This window comes from Dromaius novaehollandiae, chromosome 30 (genome assembly GCF_036370855.1).
Source record: "Dromaius novaehollandiae isolate bDroNov1 chromosome 30, bDroNov1.hap1, whole genome shotgun sequence".
Classification (NCBI taxonomy): domain Eukaryota; kingdom Metazoa; phylum Chordata; class Aves; order Casuariiformes; family Dromaiidae; genus Dromaius; species Dromaius novaehollandiae.
In genome coordinates, this window is record NC_088128.1 from 341,023 (window position 1) to 360,336 (window position 19,314).

At 66.7% G+C, this 19,314-nt stretch overlaps 1 protein-coding gene across 2 annotated transcripts; it reads right to left on the reverse strand.

Moving 5' to 3' along the window:
* Nucleotides 1-764: 764 nt before the first annotated feature.
* Nucleotides 765-15,803, reverse strand: ALDOA (aldolase, fructose-bisphosphate A). 2 transcript variants are annotated; one of them, XM_064499514.1, is made up of 9 exons: nucleotides 15,709-15,803; nucleotides 13,339-13,458; nucleotides 10,415-10,626; nucleotides 8,262-8,316; nucleotides 7,115-7,275; nucleotides 6,207-6,290; nucleotides 5,947-6,121; nucleotides 3,878-4,077; nucleotides 765-996 (listed from the first exon to the last, which is right to left on the reverse strand). In XM_064499514.1, the coding sequence occupies exons 2-9, from the start codon at nucleotides 13,448-13,450 to the stop codon at nucleotides 901-903; spliced, it is 1,095 nt and encodes a 364-aa protein (XP_064355584.1). In that variant the 5' UTR covers nucleotides 13,451-13,458; nucleotides 15,709-15,803; the 3' UTR covers nucleotides 765-900. The 2 variants fall into 2 exon arrangements, with proteins under 2 accessions (XP_064355584.1, XP_064355585.1); XM_064499515.1 differs by lacking the exon at nucleotides 15,709-15,803 and adding an exon at nucleotides 14,982-15,019.
* Nucleotides 15,804-19,314: the final 3,511 nt, after the last annotated feature.

Here is a 19,314-nt window from a genome sequence, read left to right on the forward strand (position 1 = left end):
GACGCCTGGGCCCCTCCGTAGACACCTGGGTCCCCCGGACGCCTGGATCCCTCCCGGACGCCTGGGCCCCTCCTGGACGCTTAGTCCTTCCCCGGACGCCTGGGTCCTTCCCCAGATTCCCTCTCCCCCGGACGCCTGGGCCCCTCCGTAGACACCTGGGTCTGCCGGACGCCTGGGTCCCCCGGACGCCTGGGCCCCTCCCAGATGCCTGCCCCCCCCACCCGGACGCCTGGGCCCCTCCGTAGACACCTAGGTCCCCCGGGCGCCTGGGCCCCACCCGGACGCCTGGGCCCTTCCGCAGACGCCTGGGTCTGCTGGACGCCTGGATCCCTCCCGGACGCCTGGGCCCCTCCTGGACGCTTAGTCCTTCCCCGGACGCCTGGGTCCTTTCCTGGGTTCCCTCCCCCGGACGCCTGGGCCCCTCCTGGATGCCTGGGCCCCTCCCAGACATCTGGGTCCCCCAGACGCTCAGCCCCCCCCCCCCCGACGCCTGGGCCCCTCCCGGACACCTGGGCCCTTCCCCGGACGCCTGGGCCCCTCCCGGACACCTGGGCCCTTCCCCGGACACCTGGCTCCCCTGGACGCTTAGTCCTTCCCCGGACGCCTGGGCCCTTCCCCAGATTCCCTCCCCCCTGCCCGGACGCCTGGGCCCCTCTGTAGACACCTAGATCCCCCGGACACCTGCCCCCACCCCGGGACGCCTGGGCCCCTCCCGGACGCCTGGGCCCCTTTCCCGGACGCCTGGGCCCCCAAAGAGGCAGGTGCAGAGGCAGTTTCCGTTTATTGCCGCGAGTCGGGGAGGCCGCGCGTGTCGCGGCGTGTCGCGGCGTGTCATGACGTGTCACCGCGTGTCGTGACGTGTCACCGCGTGTCACGGCGCGGCCCGGACGCCGGGGCCCCTCAGTAGGCATGGTTGGAGATGAAGAGGGACTCGCTGGCGGCGGCGCCCGCCTGCCCGCTGGGCGTGTACTTGCCCTGACACGCCAGCGAGTTGGCCTGCGGGGACGGGGACACGCGTGTGGGGCCGTGACGTCACCCCGACACGCGTGTGGGGCCGTGATGTCGCCCCGACAAGTTCTCCCGCCCCTTCGTGTCCCACCAGGACCCACATCTCCATGTCCCCATGTCCTACCAGGACCCACGTCCTTGTGTCCCTGTGTCCCACCAAGACCCATGTCCCCGTGTCCTTGTGTCCCACCAGGACCCTCGTCCCCATGTTCCACTGTGACCCATGTGCCCCTGTCCCACTGTGACCCACATCCCCGTGTCCCCACGTCCCCACATCCTTGTGTCCCACCAAGACCCATGTCCCCACATCCTTGTGTCCCACCAAGACCCCCAACTCCATGTCCTTGTGTCCCACCAAGACCCACGTCCCCGTGTCCTTGTGTCCCGCCAAGACCCACGTCCTTGTGTCCTACCAAGACCCATCTCCCCACGTCCCTCCATCCTACCAGGAGCCCCATCTCCACGTCCTCGTGTCCCACCAAGACCCACGTTCTCATGTCCTACCAGGACCCCCAACTCCATGTCCTTGTGTCCCAACAAGACCCATGTCCCCACGTCCTACCAAAACCACATCCCCATGTCCTCGTGTCCTACTAGGACCCCCATGCCCACGTCCTTGCGTCCTACCAAGACCCACGTCCCCATGTCCTTGTGTCCCACCAGGACCCCCATCCCCATGTCCTACTAAGATCCACGTCCCCATGTCCCTCCATCCTACCAAGACCCACAGCTCCATGTCCTCGTGTCCCACCAAGACCCATGTCCCCACGTCCTACCAAGACCCACGTCCCCACGTCCTTGCGTCCTACCAAGACCCACGTCCCAATGTCCTTGCGTCCTACCAAGACCCATGTCCCCATGTCCTTGTGTCCTACCAGGACCCACAACTCCACGTCCTTGTGTCCCACCAAGACCCACGTCCTTGTGTCCTACCAAGATCCATCTCCCCATGTCCCTCCATCCTACCAGAACCCCCATCTCCACGTCCTCGTGTCCCACCAAGACCCATGTTCTCATGTCCTACCAGGACCCCCAACTCCACGTCCTTGTGTCCCACTAAGACCCACGTTCCCACATCCTTGTGTCCTACCAGGACCCCCAACTCCATGTCCTTGTGTCCCAACAAGACCCATGTCCCCACGTCCTACCAAAACCACATCCCCATGTCCTCGTGTCCTACTAGGACCCCCATGCCCACGTCCTTGCGTCCTACCAAGACCCACGTCCCCATGTCCTTGTGTCCCACCAGGACCCCCATCCCCATGTCCTACTAAGATCCACGTCCCCATGTCCCTCCATCCTACCAAGACCCCCATCTCCATGTCCTCGTGTCCCACCAAGACCCATGTCCCCACGTCCTACCAGGACCCACGTCCCCATGTCCTTGTGTCCTACCAAGACCCCCATCCCCATGTCCTTGTGTCCCACCAAGACCCACGTCCCCATGTCCTTGTGTCCCACCAAGACCCACGTCCCCACGTCCTTGCGTCCTACCAAGACCCACATCCCCGTGTCCTTGTGTCCCACCAGGACCCCCATCTCCATGTCCTACTAAGATCCACGTCCCCATGTCCCTCCATCCTACCAAGACCCCCATCTCCATGTCCTCGTGTCCCACCAAGACCCATGTCCCCACGTCCTACCAGGACCCACGTCCCCATGTCCTTGTGTCCCATGAGGACCCCCGTGCCCATGTCCTCGTGTCCCACCAAGACCCACGTCCTTGCGTCCTACCAATGACCCATATCCCCATGTCCTTGTGTCCCACCAGGACCCCCAACTCCATGTCCTTGTGTCCCACCAGGACCCCCATCTCCATGTCCTTGTGTCCCACCAAGACCCACGTCCCCACGTCCTTGCGTCCTACCAAGACCCACGTCCCCACGTCCTTGCGTCCTACCAAGACCCACGTCCCCACGTCCTTGCGTCCTACCAAGACCCATGTCCCCATGTCCTTGTGTCCTACCAGGACCCCCAACTCCATGTCCTTGTGTCCCACCAAGACCCCCAACTCCATGTCCTTGTGTCCCAACAAGACCCACGTCCCTATGTCCTTGTGTCCTACCAAGACCCACGTTCTCATGTCCTACCAGGACCCCCAACTCCATGTCCTTGTGTCCCACCAAGACCCACGTCCCCATGTCCTTGTGTCCTTCCAGGACCCCCATCTCCATGTCCTTGTGTCCTACCAGGACCCCCAACTCCACATCCTTGTGTCCTACCAGGACCCCCAACTCCACGTCCTTGTGTCCCACCAAGACCCACGTCCTTGCGTCCTACCAAGACCCCCATCCCCATGTCCTTGTGTCCTACCAAGACCCACGTTCTCATGTCCCACCAAGACCCCCAACTCCATGTCCTTGTGTCCCACCAGGACCCCCATCTCCATGTCCTTGCGTCCTACCAAGACCCACGTTCTCATGTCCTACCAAGACCCCCGTCTCCATGTCCTTGTGTCCCACCAAGACCCACATCCCCACGTCCTTGCGTCCTACCAATGACCCACGTCCCCATGTCCTTGCGTCCTACCAGGACCCACATCCCCATGTCCTTGTGTCCTACCAGGACCCCCAACTCCACGTCCTTGTGTCCCACCAAGACCCCCAACTCCACGTCCTTGTGTCCCACCAAGACCAACGTCCTTGCATCCTACCAAGACCCACGTCCCCATGTCCTTGCGTCCTACCAAGACCCACGTTCTCATGTCCTACCAAGACCCCCAACTCCACGTCCTTGTGTCCCACCAAGACCAACGTCCTTGCATCCTACCAAGACCCACGTCCCCACATCCTCGTGTCCCACCAAGACCCACGTCCCCGTACCTCTCAGGACCCCCGTCCCCGTGTCCCCGCGTGTCCCCGCCACGTACCAGGGCGCGCTTGACGTACTCCTCCTGGGCGGCCTTGGTGTTGTCGCGCTTGCCGCCCCAGGCGCGCAGGGCCGAGGCCTGCAGCGCCCGCCCGTAGGAGAAGGTCAGGGCCCAGGGCCGCCCCAGCGGGCAGCGGTTGATGGCGTTGAGGTTCAGCGACGCCTCCTCCTCGCTCTGGCCCCCGGACAGGAAGGTGATGCCTGCGCGGGGACACGGGGACGTCACGCCGGGGGGGGACGGGGACGCGGTGATGGGGACGTGGCCATGGGGACAGGGACATGGCCATGGGGACGTGCGGATGGGGACCAGGACGTGGCCATGGGGACAGGATGGGAACCTGGACATGGCCATGGGGACGTGGGGATGGGGACCAGCACGTGGCCACAGAGACATAGCCATGGGGATGGGGACGTGGCCATGGGGACAGGGAGGTGGCCATGGGGACGTGGGGATGGGGACCAGAACGTGGCCACAGGGACATAGCCATGGGGATGGGGACGTGGCCATGGGGACAGGGACATGGTCATGGGGACGTGGGGATGGGGACCAGGACGTGGCCATGGGGACAGGATGGGAACCTGGACATGGCCATGGGGACGTGGGGATGGGGACCAGCACGTGGCCACAGAGACATAGCCATGGGGATGGGGACGTGGCCATGGGGATGGGGACATGGTCATGGGGACGTGGGGATGGGGACCAGCACGTGGCCATGGGGACAGGATGGGAACCTGGACATGGCCACGTCCCCGTGGCCATGAGGACATGGGGACGGGGACCAGCACGTGGCCACAGGGACGCAGCCATGGGGATGGGGACATGGCCATGGGGACGTGGCCATGTGGATGGGGACATGGCCATGGGGACAGGGAGGTGGCCGTGGCCATGGGGACCAGAACATGGCCACAGGGACATGGCCATGGGGATGGGGACACAGCCACGGGGACGCGGCCATGGGGACCAGGACACGGCTACAGGGACGTGGCCATGGAGACAGGATGAGAACCTGGACGTGGCCATGGGGACGTGGCCATGGGGACAGGGAGGTGGCCATGGGGACGTGGGGATGGGGACCAGGACGCGGCCACAGGGATGCAGCGATGGGGACATGGTCATGGGGACAGGATGGGAACCTGGACATGGCCACGGGGACGTAGCCATAGGGATGGGGACATGGCCATGGGGACGTGGGGATGGGGACCAGGACGCGGCCTTGGAGACATGGGGCGTGGCCATGGGGACAGGGAGGTGGCCATGGGGACAGGTACCAGGACGTGGCCACAGGGACGTGGTCATGGGGACGGGGACATGGCCATGGGGACACGGCCATGGGGACGGGATGAGAACCTGGCCATGGCCATGGGGACGTGGGGATGGAGACGTGGGGAAGGGGACCAGGACGTGGCCACAGGGACGTGGTCATGGGGACAGGAAGGTGGCCATGGGGATGGGGAGATGGGGACAGAGCCATGGGGACCAGGACACAGCCACAGGGACACGGCCATGGGGACAGGGACACGGGGACACAGTCCTGGGGACAGGAACATGGCCACGGGGACACAGCCAAGGGGACAGGAACGTGACATGGGGATGTGGCATGGGGACACGGCCCTGGGGACAGGAACATGGCCACGGGGACACGGCCCTGGGGACACGACCATGCGGACACGGCCCTGGGGACAGGAACATGGCCACGGGGACACGGCCATGGGGACATGGTCATGGTGACGGGGACATGGCCATGGGGACACAGCCCTGGGGACAGGAACGTGGCATGGGGACACGGCCCTGGGGACAGGAACGTGGCCACAGGGACACGGCCCTGGGGACACGACCATGGGGACAGGAATGCCACCACAAGGACACAGCCATGGCCATGGGGACAGAGGTGACATGGGGACACAGCCATAGGCACACCAACAGCACGGTGACATGGCCAGGGGGTGGGACACAGCCCCGGGGACAGGGACACGGCCACGAGGACAGCACAGAGATGCCACCACAGGGCCACCGCAGCAAGACGACCCCGACGCCATGACGCTGGTGTCCCCAGGGCCACCGCGGCTCACCGGGGACGGCGGGCGGCACGGTGCGCCGCAGGGCGGTGACGGTGGCCATGGCCACCTCCTCGGGGCTGTACTTCTTGGGACAGGCGTGGCCCCCCGTCACCATGTTGGGCTTCAGCAGGGTCCCCTCCAGGTAGACGTGGTGGTCGCTCAGCGCCTTGTAGACGGCCGCCAGCACCTGGGGACGCGTTGGGGACACGTTGGGGACGCGTTGGGGACGTGGGGACGCGTTGGGGACGCGTTGGGGACGCGGGGACACCCACCTTCTCCGTGACGTACTGGCAGCGCTTGAGGTCGTGGTCGCCGTCAGGGAGGATCTCGGGCTCCACGATGGGGACGATGCCGTTCTGCGGGGACGGGGCGCGTTGGGGACGCGTTGGGGGCATCCCGGCATCGCGGGAGGTCCCCAACCACCCCGGGGTGACAGCAGGTGACACGGGGCCACCACCGAGGCCACGTCCCAGCATCATGACACAACCAGGAGGTCCCCAGACATCCCAGGGTGACAGCAGGTGACACGGGGCCACCCCCAAGGCCACGTCCCAGCACCACGACACAGCCAGGAGGTCCCCAACCACCCCAGGGTGACAGCAGGTGACACAAGGCCACCACCAAGGCCACGTCCCAGCACCACGACACAACCAGGAGGTCCCCAACCACCCCGGGGTGACAGCAGGTGACACAGGGCCACCCCCAAGGCCACGTCCCAGCACCACGACACAACCAGGAGGTCCCCAGACATCCCAGGGTGACAGCAGGTGACACGGGGCCACCACCAAGGCCACGTCCCAGCATCATGACACAGCCAGGAGGTCCCCAACCACCTCGAGGTGACAGCAGGTGACATAGGGCCACCACCAAGGCCACGTCCCGGCAGTATATCAGAACCAGGAGGTCCCCAATCACTCCAGGGTGACACCAGGTGACACAAGGCCACCACCAAGACCACATCCCAGCAGTGCATCAGAACCAGGAGGTCCCCAACCACCTCGGGGTGACACCGGGTGACACAGGGCCACCCCCAAGGCCACCAACAGAGCCAACCCCACCAAGCCCAAGCCGCGGGACGGGGCCACCGCCACCGAGACCCGCCGAGGTGACGCAGAGGCGGCACTGGGAGGTGACGGGGCGGCCCGGGGAGGTGACGGGGCGGCCCGGGGAGGTGACCGACCTGCTGGCAGATGCTGGCGTAGCGGGCGAGGACGTTGGCGTTCTCCAGGATGGCCAGGCGCGACGGCGTGTGCTCCGAGATCTTGAGGACGCAGCGCCACTTGGCGAAGTCGGCCCCGTCCTTCTTGTACTGGGCGCAGCGCTCCATCAGCCCGTCCAGGCCTGGGCGCGCGGGGACACCGTGGGGACACGGCGGGGGGACACCGGGGCGGGGGACACGGCGGGGAACGTGCGGGGAGAGCCGCGGGGACGGCGGTGGGATCGCGTTGGGGATGGCGGTGGGGACGCAGGTGGCATTAGGGACATGGGGACGGCCTTGGGGACACAGGGAAGGTCTTGGGGACATGGAGGTGGCACAAGGGACATGGGGACAGCCTTGGGGACACGGATAGCGGCGGGGAACGTGCGGGGAGAGCCACAGGGACGGTGGTGGGATCGCGGGGACGCAGGTGGCATTAGGGACATGGGGACAGCCTTGGGGACGCAGGGATGGCCTTGGGGACGTGCAGACAGCCTTGGGGACATGCAGGTAGCACATGGGACACAGTGACAGCCTTGGGGACACGGGTGGCCTCGGGGACACGGGGACGGCCTCAGGGACATAGAGATGGCATTGAAGACACAGGAATCATGTTGGTGACATGCAAGTACCATGTGGGACACGGGGACAGCCTTGGGGACAGCTTTGGGGACACCGGCGGGGAATGTGCAGGCAGAGCCACGGAAATGGCATTGGGAACAGCCTTGGGGACATCGGGATGGCCTTGGGGACACGAGGACAGCCTTGGGGACGTGGGGACAGCGCTGGGGACGCGGAGGAGGCACGGGGGACGTGGGGACGGCCTCGGGGACACGGGGACGGCCGCGGGGACACACACGCACACGACTAGGGACACGGGGAGGCCGACGAGGACACAGAGACAACGTTGGCCACCGCTCGGGGACACAAGGACCCCCTCGGGGACCTGGGGACCCCCTTGGGGACACAAAGACCCCCTTGGGGACACGGGGAAGCCCTTGGGGACCTCCTGAGGACCTGGGGACCCCTCGGGGACACTTGGTCACCCTCAGGGAGACCCTTGTGGACCCACCAAGGACCCGGGGACACCCTTGGGGACCTGGGGACACCTTTGGGGACGGTCACGCACCTTGGGTGGTGGTCTCGCCATTGGTGCCAGCGAGGGGGACGACCCCTTTGTCCACCTAGGAGGGGACATGGGGACACGGTCACCGGGAGCCCCAATGTCCCCCCCAACGTCCCTCGGACCCGCAGCCACCGCTGTCCCCAGGTCCCCTCTGTCCCCACGTCCCCTCTGTGCCCCATCTCCGTGTCCCCCTGATGTCCCCAAGTCTCCCTGAGCTTGTTCCACCCCAAATTCCCATGTCCCTTCATGTCCCCCAATGTCCCCTCAACGTCTCCACGTTCCCCAACGTCCCTGTGGCTCTTCCATGTCCCCCAATGTCCCCTCAACATCTCCATGTCCCCCAGTGTCCCTGCAGCCCTTCCACGTGCCCCAATGTCCCCTCAACGTCTCCATGTCCCCCAGTGTCCCCTCAATGTCTCCATGTCCCCCAATGTCCCTGCGGCCCTTCCACGTGCCCCAACGTCCCCTCAATGTCTCCATGTCCCCCAGTGTCCCCTCAACGTCTCTACGTCCCACATCCCTGTGTCCCCTCAACATCTCCACGTCCTCCAACGTCCCTGTGGCCCTTCCATGTCCCCCAATGTCCCCTCAACGTCTCCATACCCAACGTCCCTGTGTCTTCTCAACTTCTCCATGTCCCCCAATGTCCCTGTGGTCCTTCCACGTCCCCCAATGTCCCCTCAATGTCTCCACGTCCCCCAACATCCCTGAGTCTTCTCAACTTCTCCATGTCCCCCAATGTCCCTGTGGCCCTTCCACCTCTCCACGTCCCCCAACGTCCCCTCAATGTCTCCACGTCCACCATCCCTGTGTTCCCTCAACATCTCCACGTCCCTGTGGCCCTTCCATGTCCCCCAGCGTCCCCTCAACATCTCCACGTCCCACAACGTCCCCTCAACGTCTCCACAACATCTCCACGTCTCCTAACATCCCTGCGTGCTTTCTATGTCCCCTCAAGCTCCCTTCAATGTCTCCACGTCCCCCAACGCCCCCTCAACGTCTCCACGTCCCCCAACGTCCCCTCAACGTCTCCACGTCCCACACCCCTGCGTCCCCTCAACGTCTCCACGTCCCCCAACGTCCCCTCAACGTCTCCACGTCCCCCAACGTCCCCCCTCAACGTCTCCACGTCCCCTCAATGTCTCCACGTCCCCCAACGTCCCCTCAACCTCTCCACGTCCCCCAACGTCCCCTCAACGTCTCCACGTCCCACAACGTCCCCTCAACGTCTCCACGTCCCACATCCCTGCGTCCCCTCAACGTCTCCACGTCCCCCAACGTCCCTTCAACGTCTCCACGTCCCCTCAATGTCTCCACGTCCCCCAACGTCCCCTCAACGTCTCCACGTCCCACATCCCTGCGTCCCCTCAACATCTCCGCGTCCCCCAACGTCCTTGTGACCCTTCCACGTCCCCCAACGTCCCCTCAACGTCTCCACGTCCCCCAACGTCCCCTCAACGTCTTCATGTCCCCCAACGTCCCCTCAACGTCTCCACGTCCCCCAATGCCCCCTCAACGTCTCCACGTCCCACATCCCTGTGTCCCCTCAACATCTCCGCGTCCCCCAATGTCCCTGTGACCCTTCCACGTCCCCCAACGTCCCCTCAACCTCTCCACGTCCCCCAATGCCCCCTCAACCTCTCCACGTCCCACATCCCTGCGTCCCCTCAACATCTCCGCGTCCCCCAATGTCCCTGTGACCCTTCCACGTCCCCCAACGTCCCCTCAACGTCTCCACGTCCCCCAGTGTCCCCTCAACATCTCCACGTCCCACATCCCTGCGTCCCCTCAACATCTCTGCGTCCCCCAACGTCCTTGTGACCCTTCCACGTCCCCCAACGTCCCCTCAACGTCTCCACGCCCCCCAATGTCCCCCGTCTTCACGTCCCCCAACGTCCCCTCAACGTCTCCACGTCCCCCAACGTCTCAACGTCTCCACATCCCCTCAACGTCCCCTCAACGTCCCCTCAACGTCTCCACGTCCCCTCAACGTCTCCACGTCCCCCAATGTCCCCTCAACCTCTCCACGTCCTCCAACGTCCCCTCAACCTCTCCGCGTCCCACATCCCTGCGTCCCCTCAACATCTCCGCGTCCCCCAACGTCCTTGTGACCCTTCCGCGTCCCCCAACGTCCCCCCCCGCGTCCCCGTGCCCACCTTGATGCCGACGAGGCCGCCCTTGGCGCGGATGACGGCGGGGAAGGGGCGCCCGTCGTCCGCCTTCTGGTAGAGGGTCTCGTGGAAGAGGATGACGCCGCCGATGCAGGGGTCCACGCGCTGGTCGGCCGTGAAGAGCAGCTGCCGGTACCAGCGCCGGTTCTCCTCCGTGTTCTCCGCCCCCACCGAGCTCAGCCGCTTGGCGATGCTGCCTGCGCCGGGGACGCCCGCGTCACCCCCCCCGGGGGCCACCGCGGGGTCCCCGCGGCCACCCGGGGCCACCCAGGACCCCCCAGTGTCATCTGCCGTCGCTGCCATCGCCCATGGCCACCTTGGTGGAACCCGTGCTCTTGTTGCGCCTACTTCTGCCAAGGTTTGCAGGGCTCCCGGTGGCCCCTGGGGCCACCCAGTGTCACCTCATGGCACCTGGGGCCACCCAAGACCCTCTAGTGTCACCTCATGGCACCTGGGGCCACCCAAGACCCTCCGGTGGCACCCGGTGGCACCTGCCATCGCCCATGGCCACCTTGGTGGCACCCATCCTCTTGTTGCACCTACCGCTGCCAAGGCTCCCAGTGCTCCCAGTGACACCTGGGGCCACCTTGGGTCACCCAGTGTCACCTCATGGCACCTGGGGCCACCCAGGACCCCCCAATGTCACCTGATGGCAGCCGGGGCCACCCAGGACCCTCCGGTGGCACCCGGTGGCACCTGCCATCGCCCATGGCCACCTTGGTGGCACCCATCCTCTTGTTGCACCTACCGCTGCCAAGGCTCCCAGTGCTCCCAGTGACACCTGGGGCCACCCAGGACCCTCCAGTGTCACCCAATGGCACCTGGGGTCACCCAGGACCCCCCAGGGTCACCTGATGGCACCTGCCATCACCCATGGCCACCTTGGTGGCACCCGTCCTCCTGCTGCACCTACTGCTGCCAGGGTTTGCAGGGCTCCCAGTGCTCCCAGTAGCACCTGGGGCCACCCAGTGGTGTCCCAGTACCAACTGGGGTCACCCCGTGGCACCTGGGGTCACCCCATGTCTCCTTGGTGCCACCCTGAGGTCACCTGATGTCACCCGGTGCCACCCAATAGCACTTGGGGCCACGCAGTGCCCTCCCAGTGTCACCCAGTGTCCTCCTAGTCCCCTCCCAGTGCCCTCCCAGTGTCACCCAGTGTCCTCCCAGTAGCTTCAAGTGCCAGCTGCTGCCCCCCAGTGCTCTCCCAGTGCCTCCCAGTCCCCCCCAGTGCCTCCCAATTCCCTCCCAGTGCTCCCAGTCCCTTCCCAGTGCTTCCCAGTTCCCTCTGATCATCTCCCAGTGCCTTCCCAGTGCTTCCTGCTACCTCCCAGTGTCACTCAGTGTTCTCCAAGTCACTCCCAATCCCCTCCCAGTGCTCCCAGTGCCTTCCAGTCCTCTCCTGGTGCCACCCAGTGCTCCCCAGTCCCCTCCAAGTGCCCCCCAATCCCTTCCCAGTGCCTCCCACTACTCCCCAGTTCCCCCTAGTCCCCTCCCAGTGCTCCCAGTGCCCTCCAATCCCTTCCCAGTCCCTTCCCAGTGCCTCCCACTACACCCCAATGCCACCCAATTCCCCCCAGTGCCCTCCGGGCACCCCCCAGCCCCTTCCAGTGCCCCCCAAACCCCTCCCAGTGCCTCCCAGTGCTCCCAGTGCCTCACCAGTGGACTCATCAGCGGCGAGGATGCCCTTGCCGGGGGCGACGATGCGCAGGGCGACGGCGGCGAGCTCCCCCAGTGCCTCCCAGTGCCTCCCAGTGCCCTCTAAACCCCTCCCAGTGCCCTCCAAACCCCTCCCAGTCCCCTCCCAGTGCCCTCCCAGTGCTCCCAGTGCCTCACCAGTGGACTCATCGGCGGCGAGGATGCCCTTGCCGGGGGCGACGATGCGCAGGGCGATGTCGGCGAGCTCCCCCAGTGCCTCCCAGTGCCTCCCAGTGCCCCCCAAACCCCTCCCAGTGCCCCCCAAACCCCTCCCAGTCCCCTCCCAGTGCCTCCCAGTGCTCCCAGTGCCTCACCAGTGGACTCATCGGCGGCGAGGATGCCCTTGCCGGGGGCGACGATGCGCAGGGCGATGTCGGCGAGCTCCCCCAGTGCCTCCCAGTGCCCTCTAAACCCCTCCCAGTGCCCCCCAAACCCCTCCCAGTCCCCTCCCAGTGCCTCCCAGTGCTCCCAGTGCCTCACCAGTGGACTCATCGGCGGCGAGGATGCCCTTGCCGGGGGCGACGATGCGCAGGGCGATGTCGGCGAGCTCCCCCAGTGCCTCCCAGTGCCTCCCAATGCCCCCCAAACCCCTCCCAGTGCCCCCCAAACCCCTCCCAGTGCCTCCCAGTGCTCCCAGTGCCTCACCAGTGGACTCATCGGCGGCGAGGATGCCCTTGCCGGGGGCGACGATGCGCAGGGCGATGTCGGCGAGCTCCCCCAGTGCCTCCCAGTGCCTCCCAGTGCCCTCTAAACCCCTCCCAGTGCCCCCCAAACCCCTCCCAGTGCCCTCCAAACCCCTCCCAGTGCCCCCCAAACCCCTCCCAGTCCCCTCCCAGTGCCTCCCAGTGCTCCCAGTGCCTCACCAGTGGACTCATCGGCGGCGAGGATGCCCTTGCCGGGGGCGACGATGCGCAGGGCGATGTCAGCGAGCTTCCCCAGTGCCTCCCAGTGCCTCCCAGTGCCCCCCAAACCCCTCCCAGTGCCCCCAAACCCCTCCCAGTGCCCTCCAAACCCCTCCCAGTGCCCTCCCAGTGCTCCCAGTGCCTCACCAGTGGACTCATCGGCGGCGAGGATGCCCTTGCCGGGGGCGACGATGCGCAGGGCGATGTCGGCGAGCTCCCCCAGTGCCTCCCAGTGCCTCCCAATGCCCCCCAAACCCCTCCCAGTGCCCCCCAAACCCCTCCCAGTGCCTCCCAGTGCTCCCAGTGCCTCACCAGTGGACTCATCGGCGGCGAGGATGCCCTTGCCGGGGGCGACGATGCGCAGGGCGATGTCGGCGAGCTCCTTCTTCTGCTCGGGGCTCAGCGCCGGGTACTGGTGCGGCATGGCGGCTCCTGCGGGGGCCCAGGCGTCCGGGGAATCGCCCTCGTCCCCCCCCCCCCGAACCAACCCCGTGGGCCCAGGCGTCCGGGCAACACCTCCCCCCCCCCCTTTCTGGGGCCCAGGCGTCCGGGAAGAGGGGGTAAAGGGGCCCAGGTGTCCGGGGGGGGCGAAAGGGGCCCAGGCGTCCGGGAAGGGGGGGTAAATGGGCCCAGGCGTCCGGGGAAGGGAGGGGGGAGATGGGCCCAGGCGTCCGGGGAAGGGAGGGGGGAGATGGGCCCAGGCGTCCGGGCAAGGGAGGGGGGAGATGGGCCCAGGCGTCCGGGCAAGGGAGGGGAGACAGGATGGGCCCAGGCGTCCGGGGAAGGGAGGGGGGACAGGATGGGCCCAGGCGTCCGGGGTGGGGAAGGGGGGGGGGGCGGGGAAGGGCCCAGGCGTCCGGGTTGGGGAAGTCACCCTGGCCGGGGAAGGGGCCCAGGCGTCCGGGCCGGGCTCGGGGTGCGGTCAAGGGCGGAGAGCGAGGGCGGGACCCAGGCGTCCGGGTGGGGGGGGGGGGGGCGAGAAAGGGCCCAGGCGTCCGGGGAGGGACCCAGGCGTCCGGGTGGGGGGGGCAAGAAAGGGCCCAGGCGTCCGGGGAGGGACCCAGGCGTCCGGGTTGGGGGGGCGGGGGGGGAGGCGGAAGGGGCCCAGGCGTCCGGCAGGGAGCCCCAAGGGCGTCTCAAGGGCAGCGAGAAGGGCCCAGGCGTCCGGGCAGGGCTCCCTTCCCCCCCCTCCCCCAATGGGGCGGAGCGGGACCCCCCCAAAACTGCCCCCCCCAACCCCAAAATCTCCCCCCCCGGCCCCAAATCTGCCCCCCCCGGCCCCCAAATCGGCCTTTTCAGCCCCAAATCTGGCCCCCGCCCTAAAATCTGCCTTTTTAGCCCCGAATCTGCCCCCAAGTCCTAAAATCCACCTTTTTAGCCCCAAATCTGCTCCTCTGGACCCCAAATGCACCTTTTCAGCCCCAAATCTGCCCCCAAATCCTAAAATCCATCTTTTCAGCCCCAAATCTGCTTCTCTGGACCCCAAATCCACCTTTTTAGCCCCAAATCTGCCTCCAAATCCTAAAATCCACCTTTTTAGCCCCAAATCTGCTCCTCTGGACCCCAAATCCACCTTTTTAGCCCCAAATCTGCCCCCAGAATCCCGCATCTGTTCCCTCAGCCCCAAAATCTACCTTTTTAAGCCCAAATCTGCCCCCAGAGTCCCAAATCCTCCTCCGCAGCCCTGAAATCTGCCTTTTTAGCCCCAAATCTGCCCCCAAAGTCCCCAATCCACCTCTTCAGCCCCAAATCTGCCCCCCAGCCCCAAAATCTGCCTTTTTAGGCCCAAATCTGTGCCTGGAGTCCCCTATCTGCCCTCCCAGCCCTAAAATCTGCCTTTTTAGGCCCAAATCTGGACTCCGCCCCAAAATCTGCCTTTTTAGCCCCAAACCTGCCCCCCAGCCCCAAAATCTGCCTTTTTCGCCCCAAATCTTCCCCCCAACCCCCAAATCTACCTTTGCAGCCCCAAACCTGCCCCCCCGGCCCCAAAATCCGCCTTTTTCGCCCCAAATCTTCCCCCTAGCCCCAAAATCTACCTTTGCAGCCCCAAACCTGCCCCCCAGCCCCAAAATCCGCCTTTTTCGCCCCAAATCTTCCCCCTAGCCCCCAAATCTACCTTTGCAGCCCCAAACCTGCCCCCCAGCCCCAAAATCCACCTTTTTCGCCCCAAATCTGCCCCCTAGCCCCCAAATCTACCTTTGCAGCCCCAAACCTGCCCCCCCAGCCCCAAAATCCGCCTTTTTCGCCCCAAACCTGCCCCCCCAGCCCCCAAATCTACCTTTGCAGCCCCAAACCTGCCCCCCCAGCCCCAAAATCCGCCTTTTTCGCCCCAAACCTGCCCCCCCAGCCCTCAAATCTACCTTTGCAGCCCCAAACCTGCCCCCCCGGACCCAAAATCCGCCTTTTTCGCCCCAAATCTTCCCCCTAGGCCCAAATCTACCTTTGCAGACCCAAACCTGCCCCCCCGGCCCCAAAATCCGCCTTTTTCGCCCCAAATCTTCCCCCTAGCCCCCAAATCTACCTTTGCAGCCCCAAACCTGCCCCCCCAGCCCCAAAATCCGCCTTTTTCGCCCCAAATCTTCCCTCTAGCCCCCAAATCTACCTTTGCAGCCCCAAACCTGCCCCCCCGGCCCCAAAATCCGCCTTTTTCGCCCCAAACCTGCCGCCCCCCCCGCGCCCCACCTGGTCTCGCGCCGGGGCTGCAGCGAGCGCGCGGGGCGGGGCGGGGGGGGGGGAGGCCGTGACGTCAGAGCGCGCGGGCGGAAGCGGCGGGAGGGGGCGGGGGGGCGCTTAAAGGGGCCGCGGCGCCGAGCGCTGAGTCACCGGGCGGGGGGGGGGGATTTGGGGTGCCGGGGGGGCAATTTAGGGTCCCGGGGGGGGATTTGGGGTCCCGGGGGGTATTTGGGGGGGTCGGAAGTATTTTGGGAGGGTCCTGGGGGGTATTTGGGGTCCTGGGGGGGGGGATTTGGTGGTGCCGGGGGGGTGTTTGGGATCCTGGGGGGTATTTGGGGGTGCTGGGGGCTATTTTGGGGGGGGTATCAGGGTCCCAACGGGGTTATTTGGGGTGCCAGGGGGGTATTTGGGGTGAGGGGTGTATTTGGGGGGGGGGTCTCGAGGGTATTGGAGGTCCCGGGTGGTATTTGGGGTCCCTGGGGGGGGCTGGGGGGTATTTGGGGGGGCCTGGGGGGTATTTGGGGGTACCGGGAGCTATTTTGGGGGGGGTATCAGGGTCCCAACGGGGTTATTTGGGGTGCCAGGGGGGTATTTGGGGTGAGGGGTGTATTTGGGGGGGGGGGTCTCGAGGGTATTGGAGGTCCCGGGGGGTATTTGGGGTTCCTGGGGGGGCCTGGGGGGTATCTGGGGGGGGCTGGGGGGTATTTGGGGGTACCGGGGGCTATTTTTGGGGGGGGTATCAGGGTCCCAGGGGGGTTATTTGGGGTGCCAGGGGGGTATTTGGGGTGAGGGGTGTATTTGGGGGGGGTCTCGAGGGTATTGGAGGTCCCGGGGGGGTATTTGGGGTATCTGGGGGAGGCTGGGGGGTATTTGGGGGCACTGGGGGCTATTTTGGGGGGGTATCAGGGGTCCCAAGGGGGTTATTTGGGGTGCCAGGGGGGTATTTGGGGTCCCGGAGGGGTATGTAGGGTGCCGGGGGGGTATGTAGGGTTTGGGGGGGGGTATATGTGTGCTGGGGGGGGAATATAGGGTGCCGGGGGGGGAATATAGGGTGCCTGGGGGATATTTTGGGTGGTGGTGGGGGGTGTTTGGGTCCCAGGGGGGTATTTAGAGCGCCTGGGGGGGGTATAGGGGTCCCGGGGGGGGGTATTTAGGGTGCCTTGGGGGGGTATTCTGGGTCCCTGGGGGGGATATGGGTGCTGGGGGGGGGGCTGTTTGGGTCCCAGGGGGATATAGGGGTGCTGGGGGGGGTATCCACAAGGGTGGGGGGGGCAGGGCAGCACCCCCCCACCCCAGGGCGCCCCGCACCCCCCCCCCGACTCACCGTGGGGCAACACCGGCTCCCGCTGCCCCCCCGGCCCCGGGGCCGCCCCTTATCTAGGGCCTCCCCCCCCCCCCGCTGCGACCTTTCCGCCGACCCCTGGCCTTTTCGGGGGGCTAAAAATAGCCCCCCCCGCCCCCGCCGGCCCCTGACATTCAGCCGGGGGAGGGGCCCAGCCTGGGCGGCCATTTTGCCCCCCGTCCGCCATTTTGCCCCCCCCCCCCCCCACTGCCGGCAGGCTCTGGGTAACCGTGGAAACGGGCTAGGCCCCGTGGGGGCCTCGTTGGGGGGGTGGTTGCCATGGCGACTGAGGGGGTAGGTACAGGTCACCACGGTGACGGGGTAGTTCCCCTCCTGCGGTTTCTGGGGTGGTGGTTGCTGTGGCAACAGCCTGCGGGTGTAGGCCTTGGAGCGGGTTGACAGTCACCATGGCAACCAGCCTGCATGGAGGGGTAGGTCCCGGTTTCCATGGCAACGGGGTAGGCCTGAGACTGTTGTGACAGTCACCACGGCAACCGGGAAGGACCCTTGGTCTCCATGGCAACGGGGTAGGCCGCAAACCACTGTGACAGTCGCCACGGCAACCGGGAAGGGCCCCCTCGGTCTCCATGGTGACGGGACAGGCCCCGGTTTCCATGGCGACGGGGTTGGCCCTGAAGAACCCGGGGGGGTAATGAGGTGCCCTCATTAATATTCATGAGCTGTTGTGTACGTCATGAATATTAATATTTCCTGCGCATGCGCAGTGGCTGCGCTGCCCCCCCCTTCGCCAGCGCGGCGGCGCTGAGGTAGGACCCGGAAGCGGCCGTGCAGGTGCCATGGAAACCGCGCGTCGCGGCTTTCTATTGGCCGGGGGAAGAGGGGGGCGTGGCTCACGCTGTGGGGGGGGGGCTACTTCCGGCGAGGGCCAATCAGCGAGGCGCGCGGCGCGGCGGCGCCCCGCCTCAGGCGCCGGCCGCCTGCACCAATCACAGACCGCTGCCCTTTCGGCAGACTCTGCCTGGCAACGCGCCCGCGGCGCCGCCTTCCATTGGCTGCCACCGCGGCCAATGGGGAGGGGAGCTGCTGGCGGGGCGCCGCGCATGCGTGGAGCAGCCGGTGGCGGCGGCGGCCGTTGCCGTGGCAACGCGCGGCGCCCTCGGGGGGGCGGGGCGCGCAAGCGCATGCAAATATGGGCGAAAATATGCAAATTTATGCTGATTTATGCAAATGAATGTAAATGCGTGGAAACATCGGCGCGTGCTGACTGTATCCGCACGGAGGACATGACCCGGCTCCCCCCCACTGACCCCGCCCCCTCCCAGTGGGGGGGGCTTACGAATGAGATGCAAATGTATGCAAATGAGGGCGGCCCGTGGGGGCGGAGCCTGGGAAAGCTCGGGGGGGCACCTGGACACCTGGGTCCCTCGTCCCTGCCTTCATGGGGGGGGCACCCCAAGCCCCTCCCCCTCAAGCCCCGCCCCCATGCTGCCAGTAGGGCTGGGATGGTATCCCCTCGTGGCCCCGCCCCCTCGTGGCCCCGCCCCCGAGGCCCCGCCCCCTCATCGCTCCCCCACCCCCACCTGATTGCAGCTCCCTCTACTCATGACCCCGCCCCCACAAAGCCCCGCCCCCACAAAGCCCCGCCCCCGGAAGCCCCGCCCCCGGAAGCCCCGCCCCCGTGAAGCCCTGCCCCTGCTGGCCCAGCCCGGCGCTGCCCCCCCCGGGGGGGAATCGCGCCCCCCCAAGCCCCGCCCCCGGCAGCCCCTCCTCCCCGGACGCCCCGCCCCCGCGAGGCCCCGCCCCAGAAGCAGCGGCAGGTGATGGCGGCCCCCCATGACCCCTCGCCCGGAAGCCCCTCCTCCCTGGAAGCCCCGCCTCCCCGGCAGCCCCTCCTCCCGGAAGCCCCGCCCCCATGAAGCCCCGCCCCCATTAAGCCCCGCCCCTGCTGGCTGCTGGCCCAGCCTGGCGCTGCCCCCCCCGGGGGGCAATTGCGCCCCCCGGCAGCCCCGCCCCCCAAGCCCCTCCTCCCCGGCAGCCCCGCCCCCATGAAGCCCCGCCCCCATGAAGCCCCGCCCCCACGTTGGTGCCGGCAGGGCGGCCCGTCGCTGCCCCCCCCCGGGGGGGGGCAATCGCGCCCCCCACAGGCCCCGCCCCCGGCCGCCCCGCCCCCGGGAAGCCCCGCCCCGGAAGCCCCCCTTCTGCGAGGCCCCGCAGAAGCGGCCCCCCCCATGACCCCTCCCCTGGCAGCCCCTCCTCCCTGGAAGCCCCACCTCCCCGGAAGCCCCGCCTCCCCGGATGCCCCGCCCCCATGA

Coding starts and splice junctions, on each gene's coding strand:
- ALDOA (XM_064499514.1), bottom strand. CDS start 13,450: ATGCCGCACCAGTACCCGGCGCTGAGCCCCGAGCAGAAGAAGGAGCTC. Junction 6,122..6,206: donor GCCAGTACGTCACGGAGAAG/GTGGGTGTCCCC, acceptor ACGCGTCCCCAG/GTGCTGGCGGCCGTCTACAA. Junction 4,078..5,946: donor CGTGCCGCCCGCCGTCCCCG/GTGAGCCGCGGT, acceptor GTCCCCGCGCAG/GCATCACCTTCCTGTCCGGG.